This window comes from Harpegnathos saltator, unplaced genomic scaffold (genome assembly GCF_003227715.2).
Source record: "Harpegnathos saltator strain DR-91 unplaced genomic scaffold, Hsal_v8.6 scaffold176, whole genome shotgun sequence".
NCBI lineage: Eukaryota > Metazoa > Arthropoda > Insecta > Hymenoptera > Formicidae > Harpegnathos > Harpegnathos saltator.
Genome location: NW_020229957.1, coordinates 742,482 through 768,599, shown reverse-complemented (window position 1 = coordinate 768,599; position 26,118 = coordinate 742,482). Strand labels below are relative to the sequence as shown.

Genomic DNA, 26,118 nt, shown 5'->3' with positions numbered 1-26,118 from the left:
TCCGCTGCAAAATCGGTCCTTAACTGTTCCCGTTTCAGAAAAAACGAATCACTGTTCTGCAAACGGTGGATTTAGAAATAGGATCGAGATCAGGATGTGTAACATTAAATAGATCGGCTACTTCTTGATATGATCTAATATGGTCATCAAATCCTTGATAAATAAGTAGCAATATTCTTTCTTTTTCGGTCAACATTTTTCAGAGAAAAATGTGATATTATAATCGGAGAGAGAAACAAAAGAAACAAAGGGCGAGATACGAGCGAGCGCAACTCGTTTTTAGAATATGTAGACGGAGAAGCACCTCTGATCGCACGTCCGCGCAGTACACTTTGGGTAATGCTAATGCCGGCAGTATTGTAACTTTCAAGCGTCATAACTCGGAAAGAATTTAATAAAAAATTACTTTATTATAATGTTTTGGAAAGCTCTCTAGATAAGTTACAAGAATTTCTAATAAAAAATAGGAGGTTCTATTAAAAAAAACAAAATTGACCTTCATATGACCTTAGTGACGCCATATAGTCAAACTGATATGACTAGTAAATAGATCTTTTTAAGCCCTATAATTTTTGTATGAAATATTTTTTTATATCTTTCATATTTTTCGAAATATTTTAGCATTCCCGGACTTTTTGAAGGCCCTGTATATTCTTAATACTCTGCGTAAATAAATTTATTATCTGGCTACTGGATTAAACGACGAACAATGTCGATAGTGCTTTCGCACATCGTGTCTGTCGACACCGACTCTTCTACTTTATATGTCGATTGAAATACTCCTTATTCCCTATTCTAATATTGCGGCACACTGGTCTTTACAGCTCTCAACACATAAAATCTTACAAATGTTTGCATGATAAAAGGTGTATATGAATTAGCTAAAAAATAATACTTATCAATTGAATATCTTACACATATATTACATTTTAAAATAGCGCATATACATATAAGAAGATACATTCATATAAATTTAATATAAAATACGATATATATATAGTCAATCTTCATATCTGACATAAATGTAAGAGTAACAAAGGTAATATTATATGTATCAAAACTATTATCTACGTATGTATCGATTAAGATTATTGGTAATCTTCAAGAGAAAATTAAAATAAATCTCAATATTGCATCACATATCTAAATATGATCAAAAATATATCAAGATATTATAAAAAACCCATTAAAGGCCTGGCTACCACAGCCATGATATCGTAATACTTGATGTTGGAAAAATGTCGTAATCAAAAACAAAAATACCCATATTTTTTTTTTCATTTACATTACTTTAAACCCTTTTTTATAAACAATTAGTATACAAAATCGAGATTTTGCAAAATAAATAATGGCAATCAATTCTACTAAAAAAAAGAATAAACTTCTGTTCTTGACAACGTGAGTTAGACAAAATCGTGTAAAAGTTATCGTCAACATGCCTAAATATGCTTCCAGAGGAATATGTGTTACTTTTTACGATACGAATTTCAAGGTCAATTATATCACAATAATGGATTCTAAGCCTGTTTCGATTTTGTCAACCAACTACGGTATATATCCTAAAGTAACGATGAATCGATACAAGATTGTGGTGAACAAGAAATACAATTTCCTCATGCATTTTCTAAATACAATCAGCATATGAGTGGTGTAGATCAACACGATCAACATGCTAATGTTTTGCTATCATATATTCAATCCAAAAAATGGACATGGTGTCTATTCATGAGAATAATACAAGCTTCTTTAACAAACGCAACAGTTTTGTATAATTACATGCATACGGAAGATAAAAAAGGAACGAAAGATGTAGCAATAGAAGTCTGTGAATACTATCTTAAAAACGTTAACAAAGTTCGAACTTTGCCAAAACGAATCATGCAGCAATTTAATCTATCAACTGAGCTACATACGATAAAAATAGGGAAAAGGCAAAAACATCAATTTACAGACAATAAAGAACAAAAATGCACAAAAACATACGACAAAATTTGTGTGCAATGTAAAGTAACATTATGCAAGACATATGCAAAGCAACACTCTAGCGCTGATTGTTGAATCGATCATCCTGATTTGCGAGAGGCGAGGGGACTCGCAAAAGAAAGTATCCCGAATTTGCAAAGTCTCGATTTTGTATATAATTTGTTTATAAAAAAGGGTTTAAAGCATTGTAAATTGAAAAAGAAAAAATACGATTATTTTTGTTTTTGGTTACGACACTTTCCTGATATCAAGTTATGTATTATCATTATTCACAGACGCATGGCCCGAAGCCGCTGTAATTTGTTTATGACCATTTTGCAATAAGGCAATAAAGAAAATAAGGATCGGATGAAAAAATATTCAAGAACAGAAGTTTATTCTTTTTTTAGTAGAATCAATTGCCATTATTTATTTTGCAAAATCACGATTTTTTACACAATTTGTTTATAAAAAAGGGTTTAAAGCAATGTAAATGAAAAAAGAAAAAATATAGGAATTTTTGTTTTTGGTTACGATACTTTACCAACATCAAGTATTACGATATCATGGCTATAGTAGCAATGGCCCTTAATGGGTTAATACATATCAAAGTCAGGAATGTCGATAAGAAATAATAACCTAAGTAGAACGGAAAATTATAATAACATTACAATAACGAAAAAAGGATCGAATCATGATGAAAAAATGAGTTTTTTTCACTTTTCGTTACTTTGCCGTCATTTTTACGTCATCATGATTTTCTGCTCCGCCTGGCAAATACTTCAACATGATATCTTTTAGCTTCATTTAAATAATTTCCAATTCAGGCAGTTCCTTTTTCTATGAATAAGTAAATCAAGGCGCTTAATAAAATGTGCCGAAGTTTTTGCCTCTCATGTTAAAATGATCGGAATTTTGACTATCGTATCGCGCGAGAAGCTTCCCATAGTCTGACGGTTCCGCGAACATCTTCAAAATGGAAACTTGCTGATCATCGGGGATCGCTTTTCCAGCATGTAGACTTCCCACATTAATATTACTACTGTTTCGATGCGGAAGAAAGTCGTTGCCCTTTCTATTTATCAATATATGTCCACGTACTTTCAATGGTAAATCGCCACATCCAGTTACACTATAACCGACATAAGGAACCTTCGGTCCATGCTTTACTACGCTAATACAAGGATTGTTGATATTAATTTCCAACTTGATTGTTTCCATTTGTTTCTCCGTCCCGGGTACGAGCACTTGCAACTTGGCTTCCATTTGAACCGGGAAGAAACCTATCTCACCCGCGTACGGGGCATCAACATATATTATGTCATATAGAATGGGTTTGAAATACTCTAGTCTAAGATTAATAGGTCTCCTATTCTCATCCTTGTATTTTCCAACAAAGTCGCAGCATTTTTGAAATGCTGCATTCAGAGCTTTCGTACGTTGTTCCTGTAACTCCTTGTTGCTCAATATTTTATTTACAGTGAGGTCCACGTCGTACTTATTATTCTGTGTCCAATCTTTCATGTCTTCTTTGTCTTTCGCCATGGATCTCTCTCTTGTGCTGCTTCGGCTTCTGGTTTTCTTACCACCGATCAGTCCAACTCCTATTCTGTACTGATGCCTTCCGTACAACAAGCGATATCGTATACCGGGGCTGTTTTCAATCCGCTTCGCTAACTTTTTCCTGAACGTCTCCGCTGACATGCTATCTAGGTCAGGTATGTACTGGCAGAGCGTCTCATATAGGCAATTCTTGGAGCCGTGACTCGCGTCACTGTTCGCATTGTCATCCCGACTAACCTGTAAGTGGCCGTCCTTCAAGAACATCCTAATTACTATGTCCTGTTCACCGTCCGACATGGTCGAGATTCTCTCCGACAGGCCGGATGCCTCATCCACAACAAGGGTCAGTCCTTCGACATTGAACCCGTGATGCTCCAGCATGTGCTGGATAACCGGGAGACATGCGGCGACGCAGGTCGTATTTATTGGCACGTTCTCGCGCACAATATCCGCGAACAGCTTGGGATTGTGGGTCTTCATCAGCAAGTTTCGCAGATTGCTGTGATATTGCTTCTCGACCTGTTTGCTCTCCTCTTTGGGCATGTCTTTGAGTTCCTGCATCTCCTCGTCTCCTCCTTTTCCTCTTCCTGTCTTCTCCTTCTCGTATTCCTGCTTGTATTGCTGGAATTCATCGAAATATATACGCTCCTTATAACCGCTGCCATACATCTGGCTGCCAGCATAGCTTAGTACCATCTTCGCGACAGTATGCATGACGGGATTGATGATCTCTTTGTTGATCACCTGGCCGGCTCGCGCACATAATGACATGTTCCACTTTGTTTTGATATAGTTCTGGAATTCGTCCATGTCTCTGTCATAATCGTCTGCTGAGTTCTGTTGGTCTTGTCGGATACACGTGTTCATCTCACGCAACTCGCTAATCTTCGTTTGCACACGCTCGTTCAACTCGTCCAGCATATTGTTTGTGATTTTCCTCAAATCGTAGAAAACAGTCGTCTTTTGCAAGATCGTGCGCGCCGGATCAATTTCCTCCATTAGTTTCAGGAGCGCCTTTGCGTTAAATGAGACAATAAATGCTGAATAAACGGACTGGAATTTCTCGACGACATTCATTACAGCGTATCTCAGCTTGATGCATATAGGTAACAATTCAAAGGTCGAACTGCTTGCGAAATCATCATAGGTGATGTCTTCTATCATCGCTTCCGCATTCTGTTGACCTAACGTTCGATACGCCGTTTTCAAAGTACTTGATATGATGTGCTCTTCCACGGCTTTGTCGATTTCCTTCATCATGAAGGAACCGATATCCCGGCACAGGTTCTGTACATACTTACTTACGATCCAATCGACACTCGCGTCTTTTGGACTAAACGCGACGCCTTCCACGGTACTCATCGCGACGCGCTTCGTGAATTCGTTCTTTAGCAAACGAGTCCCTTGGCGCGTCACTTCGTTGGATACCTGCTTATCCAACGTCGTAGTCATCTCTATATCGGCTGACGAGATGTTGGATTCGACTATGCTGTTTGCGTAGGACAAGGTTTCGTTTGCCGACGGGAGCATCGCTCGAAAGCTGAACTTCAAACCAGTAATCGCCAGACTTATTATCTTATGATGCATATAGCTTTTCCAGCTGAAATAGCCGCTCCTAAAAGCTGAGATTGCGAAGAAGATATCATTCACACCCTCGGATACCAAGGCGCCGATCATACACGTCATAGTGCCGGCCGAAAAGATATGTATCACGATAGCAAGTATGATTTGCATTATGCCGAACACGACGACTGCAGCGGCCTTAAATATCATGTTCCAACTCCACCGTTGCTCCTGAAGTATCAAAAGATCATCCAGACCGTTCATCGCGAAGATCTGTAGCTCCTCGTTTGGGTAATCGTTACTACCGAAAGATCCACTTATTTCGATGTGCTTTAACAGCGACATCATCCTGCAGTCTGGCACATCCAAGGTCTTGAATGTATTTTTCAAAGCTTCTAAGGTTTTGACGATATTCTTTATCGTGGCCTTCTTTCCGAAATAATTGTGAGCGTCTATAATGATCTTAATAGTTTCTGTCGGTCCCTCGTAATTCGCCGATTTGCATGTACATCTCAGAGTGCCACCATCGACGAACACTAAGATTTTCTCTCGCTCCCCTTCTGTTAAACTATAATAAGTGCATATTAAGATTGACGATGTCTTGGGGTGCCACACTCCTGTGGGCATTTCTGTCTTCAGCGATTTGCTCGTATTTCCTATAGGATCTTGGCCTTTGAAACTTTTAATTATGTTTTCCTCTATCGACTCCATCACGTCGATCCATTTTTTCCGAATGATGTAATTAAATAATTCTTCATCTTTCTTTGTCCGCGATACGAGATTGTTTTTATAGAGTATTTGCATGAAAGCATCCTTCCCACGTATCATGCGCTCGTACATGTTCCGCAATTTGCTCTCCAGACTATAATTATTGCTGGATAGCTTGGCATGTTTGATGATTTTTTGTTTCATCAACGAATCGATTACCGATTGATGCGGGTTAGACATTAAACACAGGTCTCCGAATACCACTTCGTTCTGAAAAGCTTTTATCAATTTCTGCAACGCTATTCTGTAACTGAAACAGGTGTACAACAGCAGTTTCACAAAGTTTTCGTAGATGGGGCAGGAAGGTAGTTGAAGGTCCCAGATCTGATCATAAGGTACGACCAGTCGGTAAAGGCCCTTATCTCCGGCCGATAAGACCTTTTGCTTGACCAGATCGGTTAGAATTCGTTTCGCATCTTCCTCCGAGATATCTCGTTCGGTCAAATCCTCCACGGTGATCGAGTCGAAGTACGGAAATATCACATTCACCACTTGCCCCGCATCGTAAGTCGCCTTTTTGCTGTACTCGAATACCTTCCTGCGTTTCAATATTTTATATTTCTCGTCACTAATAAGTTTCTTGAACAGCCTCTTCTCCAACGTGATATCTTTGTCCTCGTCCTGGTTATCCCATTGAGAGAAGAAGCCGCGGGAGAGAAGCAGTTGTTCTTTATTGCATTTTAAAATCGACTTCTCCAGTTTCTTCTGCTCGATCATATTGTCTAGCAATTTAAAAAAAGATGGATCAATGTTCTGTAGCTTCCAAATACTAATTTTCACGTATTTCACTTCATCCTTCAAGATCTTCTCTTTCATTAGTAACTTCCAGAAGTTTTCCTTGCTGGGCATTCTCACCGACTTCTTCATATCCTTCTCGAATTCTTCTGGCTCTATAGAACAGCCGCATTTCTTCATAAGGAAATCGCTCAACTCCTTTGGAATTATTTCGTGACGCTCGCAAATCTCTTTCACGATGCTTTCCTCAATATTCTTCGATACTCTTGGCCTCCTCAAAATGTCGTTTTTAATCAAATCGAGGTACAAGGTCTGGGCTAACTCCTCCTTGATAACGTACTTCTCGAGATTCTGTGACGTCACGTTATGACCGAACACATCATCAATAGATTGCAAGAAAATCTCATATATGGTGCTGATGTTCTCGTGTTGCTCTTCGAACGTGTTGATCTCCCTAATTTCGAAATTTCGCTGCTTTAACATATCGATAGTATGTTTGACATATACCGCGTAATCGCGATGCTTCTGGAAGAGTTTTGTCGCCTCTCGCAATTCTTTTTTGAGTTCTTTTAAAGCGCCCCGATTCCTTTTGTCAATCTTTTTGATCAACGAAAAAGCCTTGTAGTAATGTGCGCTTTCCGAGAAATTGGGCTCTTCTTTGATAACGTGATCGAACAGCTCGATCGCCATGTTCTGCTCCTTGTTTCGTGCAAAGTACTTGGCGAGCTTGATGATTTGGGAAGGTTCGCGAATCCATTTCACCCAGTCTTTGCTCTCTTTCGACTTCAATGCCCGCAAGCGATCGATCAGTTTGCTGAGGGATGCTTTATATTTATTCGTGTCCTGCTCGCCCAATGTGCCGTTTATATATTTGCTGTTCTTATCCAACCAGAAAACCCACTCGTTCAAGCAGCTGCGCAACAGTACTTCCTTCACTTCATCACATACACCGTCCTTCAAATTTTTCTCCAGCTGCTGGTACACCTCTTTGAATTGATGAAAAGCATTCTCCTCTACACATATCTGCGTCTCATAATGTAGCTTGATGTCGGAGATACGACGGATCTCCTCAAAATCCCGCTCTTTTTTCAGGTGCGACGTCCGCAAAATACTTTGCGTATGCCGCAAGCCCAGAATAATCAATCTACCGGAACCATTGTTACCATACCGAGCTGCACGGCCGAAGGCCTGTTGCTCCACTCGATTGTTATTCGGTAGATACGTGAGACAAACATGCAGACCGCCCGCCTTGTCTAACTGCTCGGTGATCTTGATATCAGTACCACGACCGGCCAAATTGGTCGCAATGATGATTTGACTTTCACACAGATGCTTAGTGGCCACGCCGAAGGATTCACAGTCGCGCGTATACGTGTGCAAGTTCGTCATGTTCTTGGCGCCTAGCACTCTGTACAGAGACTCTACGTCTTGTACTGTCTCGCAAATTATAAGCACTGATCGGCCTGCTTTCGTATAAGTATCGGCCTCCGAGCATATCTGCTGACGCCATTCTTCTAGACTGGAACAGATAATCGGATTGTACTCTTCGAACTTCTTCATCTTTGTGGTTGGCACCGTAACGAAGTCCACCTGGTAGATATGTCGCAGTAAATCTCGCTCTCGTTGTGACCCCAACGTGCCGGTCAAGCCATAAAGCTTACTGTAAAACTTCAGATAACTCACGTTCGATACGAACACGGCCTTCAGACTCTGTGTCGACAGCCTGCAGCCATGCTTCAATTGCAAGAACTGATGCAACGCTTCATCCCATTGAGAGTTCGTCTGTTCTGTACCCGTGTCACGGTCGATGATAGTGATGTTGGTTTTAAGATCCGGCCTGCTGCATTTCCTGTCAACATTCAATATGTAGTCTTGCCGTTCCTGCATTAATAACGCCTTCTTAGCACTTTTGATCCAGGCGTCCAAGTGTAGATCTACAAACGGTTTCAAGTAATTAGGAACAACGACGTGTCTCTTGCGCTTAGAAATCTGCTCGAACAGATAGATCAAATATCGTTCGTAGCGCTCGAAGTCGGGTGACAATATTTCCATGATGTCTTTTGCGTTCACGATGTCTTTTTGTAAATAACCATCAATATTGATTATATTATGTTTGATCAAACGTTCCCATATTGTATTTACTTGTTGGCTGTTTATATGTCCGTCAATCTTCTTAATGTCTTCCTTCGACAACGAGCCGTACATGCTACACAAAACCTTGTGCCTGATCGCTTTATTGTCAACGATACGCTGAAACTCCTCCTGGCTTCTGAAAGGGCTATTAATCAACTGCCAGATGTACACGTAAACGGACTCGAGCTTGTCCAAACACGGTAAGTCATGTGATAAGTACAGCATATTGTTACCCTTGTCGAGCAGCATACTATCCATTTCGTCTATAATGACGTTCTCGAAGCTACGGCGGCCTAGAATATTCGTACCATAGAATTGATCCAGCAGATAGTCGCGCTGGAAGCCGGACAGCTCTCCGTAAATAATATCTTTCCAAGAGTACACCTCTTTTCGATTTTCGACGTCATCGTCGCAATTGTGCGACACGCTGACGGAGAACAGGTCATAAATATCGCTGTTGATCTTACTGTCCCGTTTCGCCAATACCGATGAGCTGGTGATGATGTCGACTTTTTGACCGCAAAGCACCTTTAAGATTGACAATGCCACGACAATCAACGATTTACCCTCCCCCGTGGATACCTGTACCAATGTGCTACATTCATTCGTGAATAATGCCAATATGGCAAGTTTTTGCGTGTCGCGAAGTCTGAAATTCTTCTTTATATATATGGCGTTCTCTATCAGACTGAGCAAATCAGCCATGTAATTGTGTACATACTGCAGTTTATCACTCTCTTTCTTGGAAATCTCTATATTGGATTTGTGTCTTGCGATCTCCTTTTTGATCGCTTCCTCGCTCGTCGCCTTTATTTGCTTCATAGCTTGAATGATATCTCTGATTCCATTCAGATCGTTCAGAACACGTTCGGAAGTGTTGCCGTAGCCTCTGATCAAATCAATCAATTTGTTCACGGTGCGATCTTCGTTAGAAGAGAATATCTCTTTCATTAGGATTATCCATTGGTTGATCTGGCAGTCGTTGAGTGTAATGAGAACATCCTGAGACAAATTCCACTCTCCGTTGTAAAAACTCGACAGAATTTGGAGAAAATTTTGAGTACTTATCGAACTGGTATCCTTTTGAAAATTGGACGACGCCTCTCTTGTTACACTAGAACTCTCATTCGACAGCAACGTGACCCATTTTTTTATAAGAATATCCATAAATGCGTCCACGAGGGAAGTGCCAGCGCTGTTCTCCAAAGATAACAGGTAGTAAGAGGCCCTCTGCAAATCTTCGTCTTCCCATTTAGTTAACTTGGACAGTTTAGTCGTCCAGTATTTTTCCTTGATCGCATACGGCCAATCGGATAATTCCAGCGCATGTAGTCCAGGCACACGTTCTGAAATATTACTCAGCAAATACAAAATATTTCCTATACATTCCGTCGAGAAGGCCTTGTTCGATTTGTTTTGTTCCAGTTTGAAACTTAATAGTAACAGAGTTTCCTTCTCGTGAATATTTCTCAAGTACCGCCTCCATTCGTGCATCTCATTCAACAACGTTTGAAAGTGATTTTCGAGCTTTAACAGTATAATTTCGTTTAACCATTGTTGCTGCGGATATGCCATGATTATCCAGCTAAACACATTTAGGCCAGAACAATCTTCAATGACGAAATTCAATACTGCGTTCACCAGGCAACAGAGTTCGTTGTAAGTAATGTGTCTACCGTTGCATGAGAAAACCTTAGCTATAGCGTGAATGATCTCACGTTGTCCAATATATTTGGATGATATCTTGTCCAGCATAAATCGTAGCTTCTGTTTCTTTTCCGAGGAGGAAAAATATTGTATTATATCATACATATCCACCTTCTCGTCGATTTTTATTTCGGTAGTGGAGATCTCACTGTTGTCTTCTTTGCTTCCAAGGAGAAATAATTCTTCCTTTATATACTCATCGAGGTTTGCTTTATGTTCTATCGACTCTACTTCTGCTATGATTTTCATGTACAAATTAGCTCTGCCGTTACGCTCCATGTCCAGTCGGAGAAAATCCTGATTGACATTCAATAGAGTGTAGTTCTTATTTGTATACAAGAGGTATATAACATGTGTAGATTGCGGATTGTGTACGTCCAACAAACAGATTTGATTGTTTCGATCCGTGATGTACATGCAAATATTAATGTTGAATATATACGCTAACAGTTCTCGATAACTCGGTGACAACGGACCATGTAATTGTATATGTCGCACGTATTCCTTGAGTATTTTCGGATCTTTCATACAATCCTCCCAGATAAAACGTTCATTGAACATCTTGCTAAATCGTTGGTAAAGCTTTTTTAATTGCTTGTTCTTCTTCGCATCCTCCTTCAATCTATTTTCCACATTCGTATTATTTAAACTTCGAAAGAGCTGACATATCACGTTGTAACAAGAGCCTGCATCGAGCTTCGATTCTTTGTAAAACTTCTTAAGTTTTATCTCTTGCACGCCGACGAACTTGCTGTATTCTTCGTAATATTTCTTCACATTTGGGTGCGCCTCCTCTTCTTTGCCTTCGTCCATTACAAAAGACGCAATGGAAAACTTGAAGAGGTCGTGATACTTATTCACGTTTTCTACAGCGCAAAATTTTGAGATCGTCTTGCGTTGCATCTCGTTATCTTCGAAGAAGTACTGCTGCAAATTGCCCAACTCTTTATGCAGATTTAGGTTAACATGCTGATGACTTTCGATCTTTTGAAAATATTTTATAGCATTCTTTGGTGTTAATTCAAATTTATTATTAGCAATGCACTTATGTTCAGCTATTTGTGCGATTTGTTGTAGAACAGCTAAACGATACTTTTCAATTAGAAGTTGTTCAATATTTTTTAAGTGCAATTGCATTTGAATATCAGATGCACTGTCATTCGTGTCTGCTTTCCCTTTTTGTGCGTGTTCTTCTTTCAACTGTTCATAAAGTTTAAACAAATGATAAAAATCAAAATAACCATATTGCTTGTTGTTTAATTCACACCAGTCATTTAATAAACCTTGTTGTAAATCTTTTAACAAATTTATCAGAGACTTGTCACATATTTGTTGAGGCTCAGTGATGCAGATAGGAGAAATTGTGTTGAGTACTCCTGCATTTTCTTGTGCAAATGGTTTTGTACGCGTAACTGTTACCTTCGACATTTCTTTTATCTGCTGCTCTCTGTTCTCCATCGTTATCTCGGAAGCATGTTCCTCAGCATACCTGTATTTCTGGAAATCTTGATACAAACCAGTATTTGTCCCGATCATATGTTGAGAATGCTGCATAAAGATATGATTCTGCAAAATATTTCTCTTACTCTCGGCTTGAGTTTGGTGCTCCGAGCGCGTTGAAGTATCTTTCTCTGTGAACGTCATGTTTGCAGGTTGCGGGATGTTGGTCTCTAATATTTGTACGTATTTATTTTTAGAATTCGTGGCACGATAAGGAACATATATCCGATCCGAAGCATTGCTGTCATAATAACTCAACTCGAGTTTGCTGTTCTCATTAATACCATAATATTTTCCTTTCATCCAGAATGCGCAATCGATAAAAGACATGTCCCAGCCATCTTTCCCGTGGATGCCGCATTTACCTTCTTTGCCATTCTCACCATTCTTGCCCGAATTGGAAACTATGACAATACCATTGTGGTCACTGATCACTTTGCCGGGATATCCTCCTTGCCCACCTAAACCAGCCGCACCTCCACGTCCTCCAGGACGTCCTGCAGAGCCTTTATATAATACGAAAGTTTGGCCATCGAACGAAGAAGAAAAGTAAATTTCTTGACCATCTTCAGTTACAGCCTCTAGATATATATTGCATCTTTTTTTACATTTTATTAAATCTTCTATTGAACGATTTTTACCATTTAGCCACGATAGTCTTATTTGTCCTAAGGAATGAATGTTACGTACTATGGTTCTCATGTTTCTAATTGAGAATTTACTAATAAGTTTCCCACTACTTGGAAATTTAGTAATGAAATCTACATAAGAAATTCCTGTGCCGTCTCTCCCGTCCTTACCGTCTCCGCCTCTTTGACCGTCGCTACCATTTCCACCGTTGCACCAAATCTCCAGCATCTGCGGATGTAACATGTTATCTGCATGAATGAAGACGTTTCCGCCGTTTTCTCCATCTTTTCCATGCTCTCCGTCTACACCCACGCCGTTGTCATCGGTTTTCGCTTTCATAATTATTGTAGCATCTACGGACTTTCCAGAAATATCCCACTTACACTTGTCACGAATTACAATTGCTTTAGCATATACCACGATATTTTTCCCATGCCACATGCTGTTCTCTAGATTTTTATTGATATACATGATGCCAGAGCACATGAAACGAACTTCTTCTATGTAAGAGTCATGTAACAAAAGGGAATTTACATCATTAATGATATCACTTAGATAAAAATTTCCACCTTTTATTTCAATGACAACTCGATTATCAGTTGTTAGCTTTTCTAATGTTACCGGTTTAAAATATGCTCCGATAATTTCTTGATATTTATCCATCAGAGCAATATGTTTTTGCCCCATTAATGACCGCGTCGCGTATTGCAATTGCTTAAGCTTTACATCATAATCAGCGACATTGAGGTCCATAATTATTTGAAAAAATTTATCGCTTGATATGTCAGGTTTATACAAGTGTTGTAACTTCATCATGTCCGGATATTCGTCGCACTTTTCGAACATAGCTAAAAATTCAAGCAATGTCTTGAGAAAGTCAACCTGCTCGATTAGGATATTACCGTGTGCCATTGAAAGCTCCAGGCATTTCTCTTTAAAACATTTCATTAAGGTTTCTTCTTTGTGTTGTTCAATAAGATCTTTGTGCTCCATTAAAAGTTTGTAATAATTCAGGTCATTAAATGGAGGCGGTGTTTTAACAAAATGTTTGATGTTATTCAAAGCAATGAGTTCTTTATCAAGTTTCTCTATCAAGTGACCATTAGTTGAATGTTCTTTTAAAAAACTATCGATCTCCTCTATCCAGTACTCCAAGCAACACTTGAGATATTTATCTTCTATGTAAGCACGATCGACAGTATTCAGCTGAACGTTATGTTCTTTTTCAATGATATTCTCTATTTCCTCCAAGCGATATCTATGGTTCCACAAATGTGTTCTTATTAGATTTGGGATATCTGTTACTTCCATTGTGACTTCTTTTGCAATCTTGCTATATATATAGTATTTTGATATGTAAGTCTTCTAAAAATTATCTTTAGTAAGAAATCTGATAAAGCGTAATATTTGGATATCTTATGTCCCTAAATTGCTAATTATTGTACTTGGCAGTACCTAGAAAAAAGAAAAATGAAACGTGCTGTGACATTCATTAACATATTTTCGTGTACATTATGAATGATAGAGTATCATATTTATTAAATTTTTATAGGAAAATTTTTACAGGATAAATTTGAAAATGCAGGTTGAATAGAATGAACGATTACCTACTGCTTCTTTATCACTTATATAGGCGTGACATTTCACATGAGATAACAATTGCTAACGCATCTGTTGGAATTGTGCGAGGTTGGAGTTCTCATACTTCCTGCCGCAACACCTTATCTATTCCTACGAAACAACACATATTTAGCATGACGCATACCATACACATATTTGGCATAACGGATACTACTAACACTTTCGCTATCGTTTGTATTCGACGAAAGATATTACTACAAGCAAAGAGCAGACCGCAGCTGGCGTTCGCCGGCATCTGATAAGCGATTAACTTCTTTGCGTGAGACGTCATGTGCGCCATGAATCTGCGAGTAGCGATCGGAAGCGTCTAAAAATTGTCATATATACGGTTCAGTATGTTAGCACGTTTACATTTGATAGTGTGAAAATGATATCAAATGCCATTTCTCTAGTCCCATGTAAGCGATTTCAATCAATTAAATTTATTCTTAGGAATAAAATGTGTGAAGAATTATATTCGATAAATCGAAAGATCACATCGAAGATCTCGCCGCTCAATACAAATTTCCTGCATTTTAAATGTTAAGTATTGACGTATGCTTCCATGATATTAACCATAACACATTTTATGTCGATGTATATTTATGATATCATAATTATTGTTATACAGGGTCCTTAAAAAGTCCAGGAACGCTAAACTATTTCGAAAAATATGAAAGATACGAAAAAATGTTTCATACAAAAGTTATAGGGCTTAAAAAGATCTATTTAGTAGTTATATCAGTTTGACCATAGATGGCGTTGCTAAGGTGATATGAAGGTCAACTTTGTTTTTGTGAATAGAACCACCTATTTCCTATTAGAAATTTTTATAGCTTATCTCGAGAGCTTTCCAAAACACTATAATGAAGTATTTTTTATTAAGTTATTTCCGAGTTATGACGCTTGAAATTTACAGTTCCGCTGGCATTAACATTACCCAAAGTGTACCGCGCGAAGGTTGCACGGTCGGATTTACACCTCGCGTGTGTATGTGTATGTGTGTGTCACTACAGAGATCAGGACCCTACAGTTCGTCACTCACGCAGTATTTTAAGACTCCAAACACTCTCCGTAATGTATGTGTGTGTGGGGGGGGGGGTATGTGTGTGTGTGTGTGTGTGTGTGTGTATGTGTGTGTGTAGGTAACATTTTTCAAGCTATTGTTTTTTACTTTTTCAATTAATCAAATGTTCAAAATATCTTCCTTCTACTGTGGCAATAAGCTAAACGTTCATAAAAACTATTGATCACATGGCTTATTTGTTCTAAAATGATCAGAGATGCTTCCTGCATTATTCGATTCTTCAGGTCTTCCAAATTACATGGTTTCGTCGCATAACCCTACTATATAACCATCTCATCCATCAACGTCTACATAACCATAGACCTCCCTGATAACCTGCCTGCCGCCAGGGAAAAGGTTCGCCACTCCGGATGTCTATTCCTAAAAGGAGAAGATAATAGAGAATCAGTAGGAGGTAGAATGAGAGGATCGAGTTGCAGTAGACGAGTGAACATCGGAAACCATGATTGTGAGGGCCACCAAGGGACAATTAGAACCCCTGTAGCCTCGTCGTCTATTATTTTGCGTAGAATCCGAGGAATAATAATGAATGGAGGAAATGCGTAAAAATATAGGCTTTGCCACGATAGAGTAAAGGCATCAATTGCCCATGAGCCTGGGTCTGGGAACCAGGAGACGTAAAGGTCTAACTTGGCGTTAATACTAGACGCAAATAAATCGATGTCAAAAGGACCAAAACCGCTTTCAACTGCTCGGAACGCTTGCTTTGACAAAGACCACTCAGTGTCCGTATCCGAAATTCGCGACTCAGCATCGGCAATAACATTGTCGATAGAGACAATATAAGAAGCAAACAGAAGAATATGGCGTTTCTCACACCATTTCCACATATCTCGAGCTAAGTCAGATAAGAGAGGGTACTGAACTGAGCCAAATCTATTGATATAGGAAATAGCTGTGGTGTTGTCAATACGAAGTAGGATCCGGCAGTCATGAAGATGTAAGGCAAAACATTTTAACGCATGGAACGCGGCCTTTAACTCAAGTGCATTAATATGAAGCGCTCTATCCTCAATGGACCACCAGCCATGCGTGCGTTGCATTCCACAAGAGGCTCCTCAGCCCGTTAAAGATGTATCCGAGAAAATCTCGCATTCGTAGGGGGTAGAACGAATAACATTAAATTGGTGAACGTCGGAGAAGATACGAAGCCACCAATCAAAATCCTCTTTTAAATATGCGGGCAATATCATTTGTGCTTTATATTTTCCGGAGTGGGTACCTAGAGCTAAATATTTTTCGCGTTCAAATCTTTTAGTATATAACAAACCATACGAAACTGCCGGACAAACCGATACCAGCGATCCGATCATGCTCGCAAATTCCTTGATCGAGCAGTGAGTTCGCTGAGATATATTGTGTGTCAGCCTCAGGAGGCTTTCTCGTCTGTCAGACGGAATAGCGATTGATTGTTGAGCTGAATCAAAAATGAAACCTAAATATCTCGGCATCGAGATGAGGGTTTAATCTGGGACTTCTTATAGTTCACCCGAAAACCGAGAGAGGTGAGGAAAGCTAGAGAAAACTCGACGTTTCTCTGGCACTCTTCGGTGGAATCACCTAATAATAGAAAATCGTCTAGATATACAAACGAGTGCAAACCCCTTTCTCGTAGTACTCTGACCACGGGACTAATAATTTTTGTAAAAATATAAGGTGCAGTTGACGGGCCAAAGGGCAGCGATGTAAATTCATAACAGATGCCCTGCCATTGAAACCGGAGAAACTTTCTATGCGAAGGGTGCACCGGAACTGACAAATATGCATCCTCGAGATCAATTGATGCCATCTTGCAGTTTAAGGTCATGAGACGAATTACCGTTCGCCAATCCTCCATCTTGAAATGCGGAGGGGAGACGTGAGAATTTAAGTCACGGAGATTTAAAATAAATCGCGCCCCTCCGGAAGGTTTCCTGACGAGGAAGAAGGAAGACAGAAATTGGTCTGCAGACGGTTTGACGGACACTACTGCTCTTTTTTGACATAGACGTTTGATTTCCTCCGTGCAACATTCCGTCTCTTGCCGCGTCAGTGATGACTCCTTCAAAGAAGGACGGGCAGGAGGTAGATTCGTAAAGGGAATCCTGTAACCTTTTATTGCTGCAAGTACCTGGGAGTCGGACGTAATTGTTCGCCAACGATCCGCAAAGTAGACTAGGCGGCCTGCTGACTTTGCTGGAGCTACTGGTTGGGTCGATGTCTCGATCGGGAGGATGATCTCCTGAATCGGCTCGCTTGAAGAAAACCCCTCCTCGAGTGATGAGCCGTAGGAATCTTGCGTAGAGGGGTTTTCGCGTTTCCCTGCCCGCGCTCCTTCCGAGGAGGAGGGGGCTGCGATTTTGGTTGCTGAATTTGATTGAGCGGTCGTCGAGTTGACGGCTCTAGTGGTGGAGGAGGTTTTGCGCCATTTTCCGAGCCACTCTCACTCTCTCAACGGATTGAGCCGTATTCACCTCTTCGGCAAAGTTGCTCCCAAAAAGGCAATCGCCGATAGGAGCTGAGTCGGAGACGGTTTTACCTAAAAAGTTCAAAGATGGCACGATGAAAGCCCGTCTCATCTGGGATAAACGAAACTGGTGGTCCGCCAGTAAACGTATTCCCTCAGCGATCTTGGTTATAGCAGCTCTAGCTTCCGGTGAAGACTGGAGATACTCAAGCTTTGAGAGCTCTGAAATTCCAGCACCAAAGGCGTTGAGGGAAGCTCCCACCTGAGTCTGCAACTTTATATGATGCCTGTCGCGTACAGTAACCGTTTCACTCAGGTTAGGAAGGATCTCCTTATTTACACGAGGAGGGCCGAGGGATCTCAGGTCCTCTTTCAGCTCGTATTTAGTAAGGAGGGTGTTATGCAATTCTTCTTTAAGACCTGTGCGGACCTCTGACCTGGTCGTGTCTAAAATAATTTGCGACCAAGTAGCTGCAACAGGTGGGTAGAGAAGGAAACATTATTAGGTGGAGATGAGACCTGTCCTAAAAACAAAGGAGAGTGTACTGGAAATGCGGTGGAAAGAGAGCAGATGTTTATGTCCCCTTTTGTATCGCTATTCGTGGCGATAAGCCAATACGGGGACATACCTGGATCGCCATCCTGGCCCCTGAAGGCCCTCTGCTCTACGTATATCTCGGCAGAAGCCTCGCCGGACTTCTCCGAGGACAACGTGTGATCTAGTGGCGGAGGTAGACTCGCTGGTCTCTCCCCGTCCTCCGACACCTCGCTGGGTGCCGGGGACTTCCGATGCTTCCAATAGTCCATAAACTCGCTTAGTGCTTGTAGGATTCGGTCACAAGATGGTGAACGTGTCACTGAATACTCTCTCTCAAGTCGGTGCGGCGACCGGCGAGAGAGGTTTATTCGCGATCTTGAGCGTGATCGAGAACCTGATCGCCTGCTAGAGGACCGATCCCCCTGCTTGCGTTGGCTCTTTCGTGAAGAACGTGGGGATCGGTCTTTCCGATGCTTCGTCATGTCGAGAAAATTGGAAAAGTATAAAATAAGCACGGAAACTTAAACTCACTTGACTCTGTAAGAACAGAAAACACAATGAAGTTGCAGCGCGCGTGGCGGCGCAGGGTGCGACAGAGCGCGTGCAGCGCCACGGGGCAGGCAGGAGGCGACAGGGCGCGGGGGCGCCTTTTTTTATTTGAACTCTGTTGACGATGTAGGTAAGAAAGCAAAACTACATAGTTAATCCATCCGGACGAGACCAGAGGGCATAATCAAACATTTCCGACGAAATTTATTTTCTTCCGTTTAGTATTTGTGGGGATGACTAAAAGTACTAGTATACTACGAATGCTCTACGACAAGAGAGGATATGATTCATAGAATGCGCGACGCTATTCGTTCTTTACATGCTGATGAAATTCTTCGTGTAACAAATAATTTTGAGATAAGAGTACTTATTTGCATTGAAGCAAATGGTGAACATTTCGGACATAAAGCCTAATCATATCAGCTACACACACACACATACACACACACATACACATACACACACAGCAAAGAGGGTTTGGAGTCGATAAATATTACGAAAGTGATGAACCGTGGGGTCTTTATCTCTGCTGTGACATATACATGCACGCACACACACACATAATAGAGATATAAATCCGTACAACCTCCATGTTTTGGATAATGCTAATACCGATAGTATTTTAACTTTCGGCCTCATAACTCAAAAAATACCTAATGGAAAAATACTTTATCATAGTATTCTCAAAGCTCTCGAGATAAGCTACAAGAATATGCAATGAAAAATAAGGGATTCCATTAAAAAAATTGAAGGTGACTTTCACGTGACCTTATTGAAAATGCTATTCAAAGTTATACTAATACCACTATCTGATGCCATTTAAAAACCTACAACTTTTGTTTGAAACATTTTTCTCTAAAGTGTCGCGTTTATGAAAAAGTTCCATGTTGGTGACCTAGTTGGGTCTAATCCAGTCTAAATCACCCTGTATATCTCGAAAAAAAATAATTAGAGTTTGATATACAAATAACTTACATATATATTTTGACGAAATAATAATTTGAATTTGGTACACACGTATCTTGAAAAAATTTTAGTTTGAGATGTCTAAAAATAACACAATACGTGTTGCGCATGTCCTTGACGCTTTCTTGTATCTTTTTTATAATAAACGATTGTGTTACGCACTGCGCTATGGTATGTGACGACGCATGTCATTTGATTGCTGGTCAATAGGGACGATCTGATCAGCTGTGCTATCAATAGTGGTCCTTAAAATTGAAAAACGATCTCACTGGACAACGAATCAATAAGCACTAGTATTGATTTTTCGATAGCACAGCTGATCAGATTGTCCCAGCTGACCAGCAATCAACTGACAGGCGTCACATCGCACCGTAACGCATAATAGTATTCTCACCTTATTATCTTTAGAAATTCTCTTTCTCAGCCTTCTGCCTCTCTCTCTCTCTCTCTCTCTCTCTCTCTCTCTCTCTCTCTCTCTCTCTCGCTTTCGCTCTCGCTCTCGCTCTCGCTCTCGCTCTCGCTCTCGCTCTCGCTCTCGCTCTCGCTCTCGCTCTCGCTCTCGCTCTCGCTCTCGCTCTCGCTCTCGCTCTCGCTCTCGCTCTCGCTCTCGCTCTCGCTCTCGCTCTCGCTCTCACTCTCGCTCTCGTTCTCGCTCTCGCTCTTGCTCTCGCTCTTGCTCTCTCTCTTTCTTATTCTTAGAAATAAAGTGTGCGGAAATAATATTTAATAAATCGTAAAATTACGTCGAAAACTTCGTCGCTCAATATAAAAGACCCCGCCAGATTCTTATGGAAATCGGTACGCGGTTAATTTTTCTAAAACTCCGTAAAATAGTACAGTGGCGTGCAAAACTTTTGAGCCAATTATTATTATATATTCATTTCATAATGAGCGCTAAAAACTTTACACATATATATAAACAAAATGTATTTATTTGTCCTACAATTATATAAACTTTACAAACTCTTAATAATTCTAAATACTTTATTTTTACACAATGTCTTATTACAAACAGTGCAAAAGTATTGCGCCAAAAAGTTTTCTTATTCATAAGAAAAATATATTATTGAAAAATAATAACAAAAAATGTTATCAACGTTTTTTTAAACTTAATACTTTGTTGCCATGCCTTTAGAAACAATCACTGCAGCACAACGGCGAGGCATTGATGCTATTAAATTAGAAATGCGATCTTGAGGTAAATTTTGCCATTGAATTTGCAAATCTTGCCACAATTCAGCTTTATTGGAGTGTTCTTATTTCTTGTATGTATTTTGAGTTCTTGCCACAAATGCTCAATAGGATTCAAGTCCGGCGATTGCGAGGGCCAGTCAAGAACTCGCATTTTTTTCACGATGAAAAATTCTTTTATTAGTTTTGATGAATGTTTGGGATCGTTATTTTGTTGGAAAATTCAACTACGTGGCATGTTTCGAGTTGCATATGACAGCATATGCTGTGTCAATATATCTCGATATATTATAGCGTCCATAGTACCCGTGATCTCAACCAATGGACCAACTCCATTATAAGGAAATGATCCCCAAACCATCACGTTACCTCCACCATGTTTTACGGTAGGAATTTGGTATCTTGAGTTATATTTTGTGCCTGTTGGACGTCGTATATACTTTCTACTGTCACTCCTGAATAACTGAAACTTTGACTCGTCAGAGGAAAATACTTTTCGCCAATCAACTTCAGTCCAATGTTCAAATTTCTTTGCAAAATCGAGTTTTCTTATTTTTTGCACTAATTAATGGTTTTTTTTACACCAGCACGTCTTAAAAGTCCTACTTCCTTTAGACATCGAGATATTGTACTTCGACTAATATCAGCAAGATTTTCTTCTCGTAGTTCTCGAGAAATATCCATGACAGTTTTTCTAACATCTGCTATCGACTTTCTTTTAATCATTTTATCGACGCACTTTGTAGTTTTGCGAGATCTGCCGTTTCGTGGTTTATCAACTAGAGAGTTCGTCAACTTATATTTAGCAATAATCCTATTTCCAGTACTTTTATCAATTAATAAGCAATTAGCAATTTCGCGAGAAACCTTTCCTTGTTGAGAAAGATTAATCACGGTTTTGCGTAACTGAAGGCTTGTATGCTTCGGCATTGCGGTAGACAATAGACTGAATCTTAGTTAAAGTAAATATTTACGAAGGAGTTTCCTAAGAAACGTAAACAAACCGGGCTCATAAAGTCACAACAAGAGTATGGCTCAATACTTTCGAACACATGTAAATATTATATGACTAAATAATTAGAAACTATATAATTTCAAAATTTTGTAACTGTACTATTATTTATAAGAATGTTATGTCAACTATTTTATATAATTAACTTTTAGAGCAAATCAATATATTGTCATGTATCTTAAAAAGACACTATGGCTCGAAACCTTTGCACGCCACTGTACTTTATGTGACGCTGATGAAAAGTTATCATTTCATCAACTCGATCCTATGACTACTTTCAGTTCTAGAGAAGATTAAATGTCACGGATAACACGTTTCTCTGCTAATATAACTTTGGTGATTTTTATCGGATTACGGGAGCAATTCTAAATCGTTATCGTGATCCTATACATTATACAAAATGTACATTATACCCTACCCTACATTATACAAAATGTAATAGTGCAAATAGCGCGAGAAATGTTACAAACGTCAAGAGAAGTTAATGTCCTGCAGGCACGTGTGGAGGCAGAACAATTATATAGAAGACGTGCATAATAGAGAGAACTGCAGAATAATAACTTGCTTTTTCTTACCTCACTTTGGAATATTTTGGGACACTTTGGAATACGAAATGTAACTATAAATATTTATCAGATAAATCTAGCTTTATCTTACGTACAGGATAAATTGCAATATGATGCAACAGAAATAGTTGAAGTAGATGAGCGCATTAATGAAGATGGCCTTTTAAGGATACGGATATTTTCAAAGTTTAAGAACGCAACATGTTATCAGATATTTATAGCTTATGATGTTGATAGGAACGACTACGACAAGGAGAATGAAGATAATTATGAACCTATATCTGGATATTATTGCACATGTAAATCAGAGGCTAGAGCTCTTGGAACTTGTGCACACGTTGCCAGCGTACTATGATACTTAGGCTATGCGTGGCATCAAAATAATATCAGATAGCCATGGACAACTTTGACTCAGGTAACACAAGATGCTGGTTAGAGCAAGACATAACAAGTTAGAACAAGAACAGGTTTAGAAAAAAAATCCAAATGAAATGATGCGTATCGAAAATGAACAAAATATTTACTGAATATGAAATGAGCATGACATAAACCCCTTGTATTCATACAAAAGTACATTCATGTATTTGTATAAATATGATTGGGTACATCATTGCCGACTCCCACCAGGAAAGTTTCCGTCACACGCACGCATACACGCACGCACAAGCACACACACACGCACACACACATACACGCACGCACATACACACGTGATCAGATACTCGCTACGTTCCCGTCGTTGATCCTGGGTAATGCCAAGAGCGAGAAATGATACTACATTAACACATGCACGCCTAAAGACACATGTACACACACGTAGGCACACTCGCATATACGTACACAAGCACGCATGCATGTACGCACGCATACGCACACATACAGATGCGCGCGTACACGTATATACACGGTCAATTACCCTCTCTTTTTTTCGTACGTGAAGCAATCTGAAACAGTGCTGGGAGATCCAAAGAATTTTCCACGCTACAACGCATGCCTGAAGTGACGTAGAGCTATATATATATCAAAAACCACTGACAGTTTAAAACGCATGACAGAGGATCCATAGAGGGGCCCGCGCAAAATATCTATGCCTTCCGTAGTTGTTTTCCCGCGTTTCTTCCGCGAGTGCGTGGTTTAGGGTTAGGGCTAGAGCACAGACTTCTGCGTAACGCATAATACACAACGCATAAGAGGATCAACTAATCAGAGTTCTTCATTTCTGTCCTGAGGAGGGAAATGAAGAAAACTAATTGGTTTATTCTCTTATGCGTTATGTATTATGTGTTATGCAAAAGCCTGTGCTCTTGCCCTTAGGTTACCCAGTAAATATGTTATATTTATGTTATGTCACATCAACATTATAATTTCTTAATATCATTAATAAATGTAATGTAAGTGTTATTTAGTGTTTATATGTAGTGTGTAAGAATAATGATAGTGCAATCAGTGATATCATAATGCAATCATAGTGTTCATTTTTTGTTAAATAAAATATTAAGTGCTGTGAAAATGGATGACCAACCTTCAACCAGTGGCATCGAGAAGAGGAAACACAAAGCACAAAAATTGGATTGGAGCACAAAAATTTAGAACAGCGTGGTAGGTATGAACATTTTTAAAGATTGGTTGACATGGCATCAGGTACGTTCAATAACAGTAAAAGTGTGTGATATTAAACACATTTACATATCATTAATGATAGTATTAAGTATTGTGTTCAACATTAACATAAGTATTCTTTTTAACGTTTATTTGTTTGTACAATTTTATTGTAAGAATATTAGTAAGGTTTTTCTGCAGTTTTCCTTGCTATTACAACAAATGTTGGTATTCATATTTTATTTTTCTGTAGTTATTAAAAAATAAAATTATATGTTTATTATTAATTATGAACAGTATTCTGTTTCTTTCACAGACCTTTCTATTCTCCCTACAATTCCTTCATATTTTCTTTCAAACGAGGGATCTTACGCCCGTATTAGACTATAGATTGAAAATTACAGTTGGACCAACTTAATAACCAAGATTTAGATTATCTGATTTATGCGATTGCAATTTTGAATCCATAGCATCTTACGGGCGATAAAATACCTATAAATTAATACGGTACTGAGGCTCTCACAGCGTTTGCTCAATGCACGCCCGGAAATTTTCTAGATCTCCCAGCACTGATCTGGGAATCCAACGCAAATAATCTCGCAGGTTAGCAGAAAAGCAGAGTTAGCAGAGAAGAACAGGTAGCGTGTTACTCGTGACCTTTGACTTTCTCTAGAGCTAAAACTAATCACAGAATCGAGTTGGTGGAATAATAATTTTTCATCAGCATCACATAAAATGCTATTTTACAGAGTTTCAAAAAAAATAACCGAATACAGATTTCCATAAGAATCTGGCGGGGTCTTTCCTGCATTTAAAATGTTAAGCACTAACACATGCTTTCATGATATTAATGATATTAATTGATGTTGATGTCGACTTACACTTAATACCATAATTAATGTCATATATATATATATATGTGTGTGTGTATGTAAGCTAGCATCTAACTTATTTAACTGCAAATTTGTTTAATGTCGTATATTAATATTCGATGTATTATATGTAATAATTTTTTTATAATACTGTTATACGAAAATTTACACGTGAAACGTCAATAACGTCGCGAACTTGTGATTAAAAAGTTCTTTTAAATATCAAAAATGTCTTTTTTCATAAAAGATGAAATAATTATCGAATGTTAAAGATGTGACATTTAGAAAAATTTTTATAAGATATCAAAGATTTAATATTCCATAAATAAAATGTTCCGAATAAAACTCTCACGTAGAAAATAAATTCATTTATCCAATTTAAAAGAACCTAATATCTTATATGAAAGAGAAAATTTTATACATATACATTAAGATGAATCGGCACTTTATAACCAAACTTTTCTAAAATTTTAAGGACTTAGTATCTTGTTCAAATTTACACTACAGAACTTATGAATCTTACCTTATATTATGTGCAATGTTGATCTTAATATTTTGTTCCATCTTCTAAGCTTAATTATAGTTGTTGAAGATAACAAAATTCAGTACAAATTTCAAAAGTTAGCCGCACCTCAGTCTGCGGCCGACTGATCGGAGCAAACACTGGCTTCTGCTGTTTACTGTTTAGTCTTGAGGATTTCCTGACATCTAGTGGTATATTTATCGTACCACTATCAAAGTTTTGCCTCATTCATTCGTGCGAATTTCAAGCGGATCTTGTTCAATTAAAACTAATCGTAAGACACTGAAATGTTTAATTCTGTTGAATTACATTATCGCGATCTTGAGAAATTCTTACGAAAGCTATTGTGTTTCATATTTCTTTTTAACCAAATATGTATTGATATGCAGACGATAGTTCTCGAGATATTAGCCTCGCAGGGACATCGTTGCATCGTGTATGTATACACACACATATGTTTTTGAACAAATTCTAAAACAATCTTCTCTCTTGCAAAATGTTATACGAAGCCTGGCTTTTTAATTATAAAGATAAGTAGTTTTCCTATTACACATCGGACATAAGAGGTAGACAAGGACGGCACAACTC

The 26,118-nt window shown here is 39.0% G+C and overlaps 1 protein-coding gene across 5 annotated transcripts; it reads right to left on the bottom strand.

The window, feature by feature from the left end:
* Positions 1–1,355: 1,355 nt before the first annotated feature.
* On the bottom strand, positions 1,356–25,663 carry LOC105180820 (uncharacterized). Of its 5 annotated transcripts, XM_025297427.1 has the most exons (5): positions 18,344–18,931; positions 17,379–18,238; positions 14,361–14,509; positions 14,173–14,292; positions 1,356–14,016 (listed from the first exon to the last, which is right to left on the bottom strand). In XM_025297427.1, the coding sequence occupies exon 5, from the start codon at positions 13,870–13,872 to the stop codon at positions 2,827–2,829; it is 11,046 nt and encodes a 3,681-aa protein (XP_025153212.1). In that variant the 5' UTR covers positions 13,873–14,016; positions 14,173–14,292; positions 14,361–14,509; positions 17,379–18,238; positions 18,344–18,931; the 3' UTR covers positions 1,356–2,826. The 5 variants fall into 5 exon arrangements, 4 of the variants coding, with proteins under 4 accessions (XP_025153212.1, XP_025153211.1, XP_025153210.1 ...); XM_025297426.1 differs by lacking the exons at positions 17,379–18,238; positions 18,344–18,931 and adding an exon at positions 25,531–25,663 and having other exon boundaries at positions 14,169–14,292; XM_025297425.1 differs by lacking the exons at positions 17,379–18,238; positions 18,344–18,931 and adding an exon at positions 25,531–25,663.
* Positions 25,664–26,118: the final 455 nt, after the last annotated feature.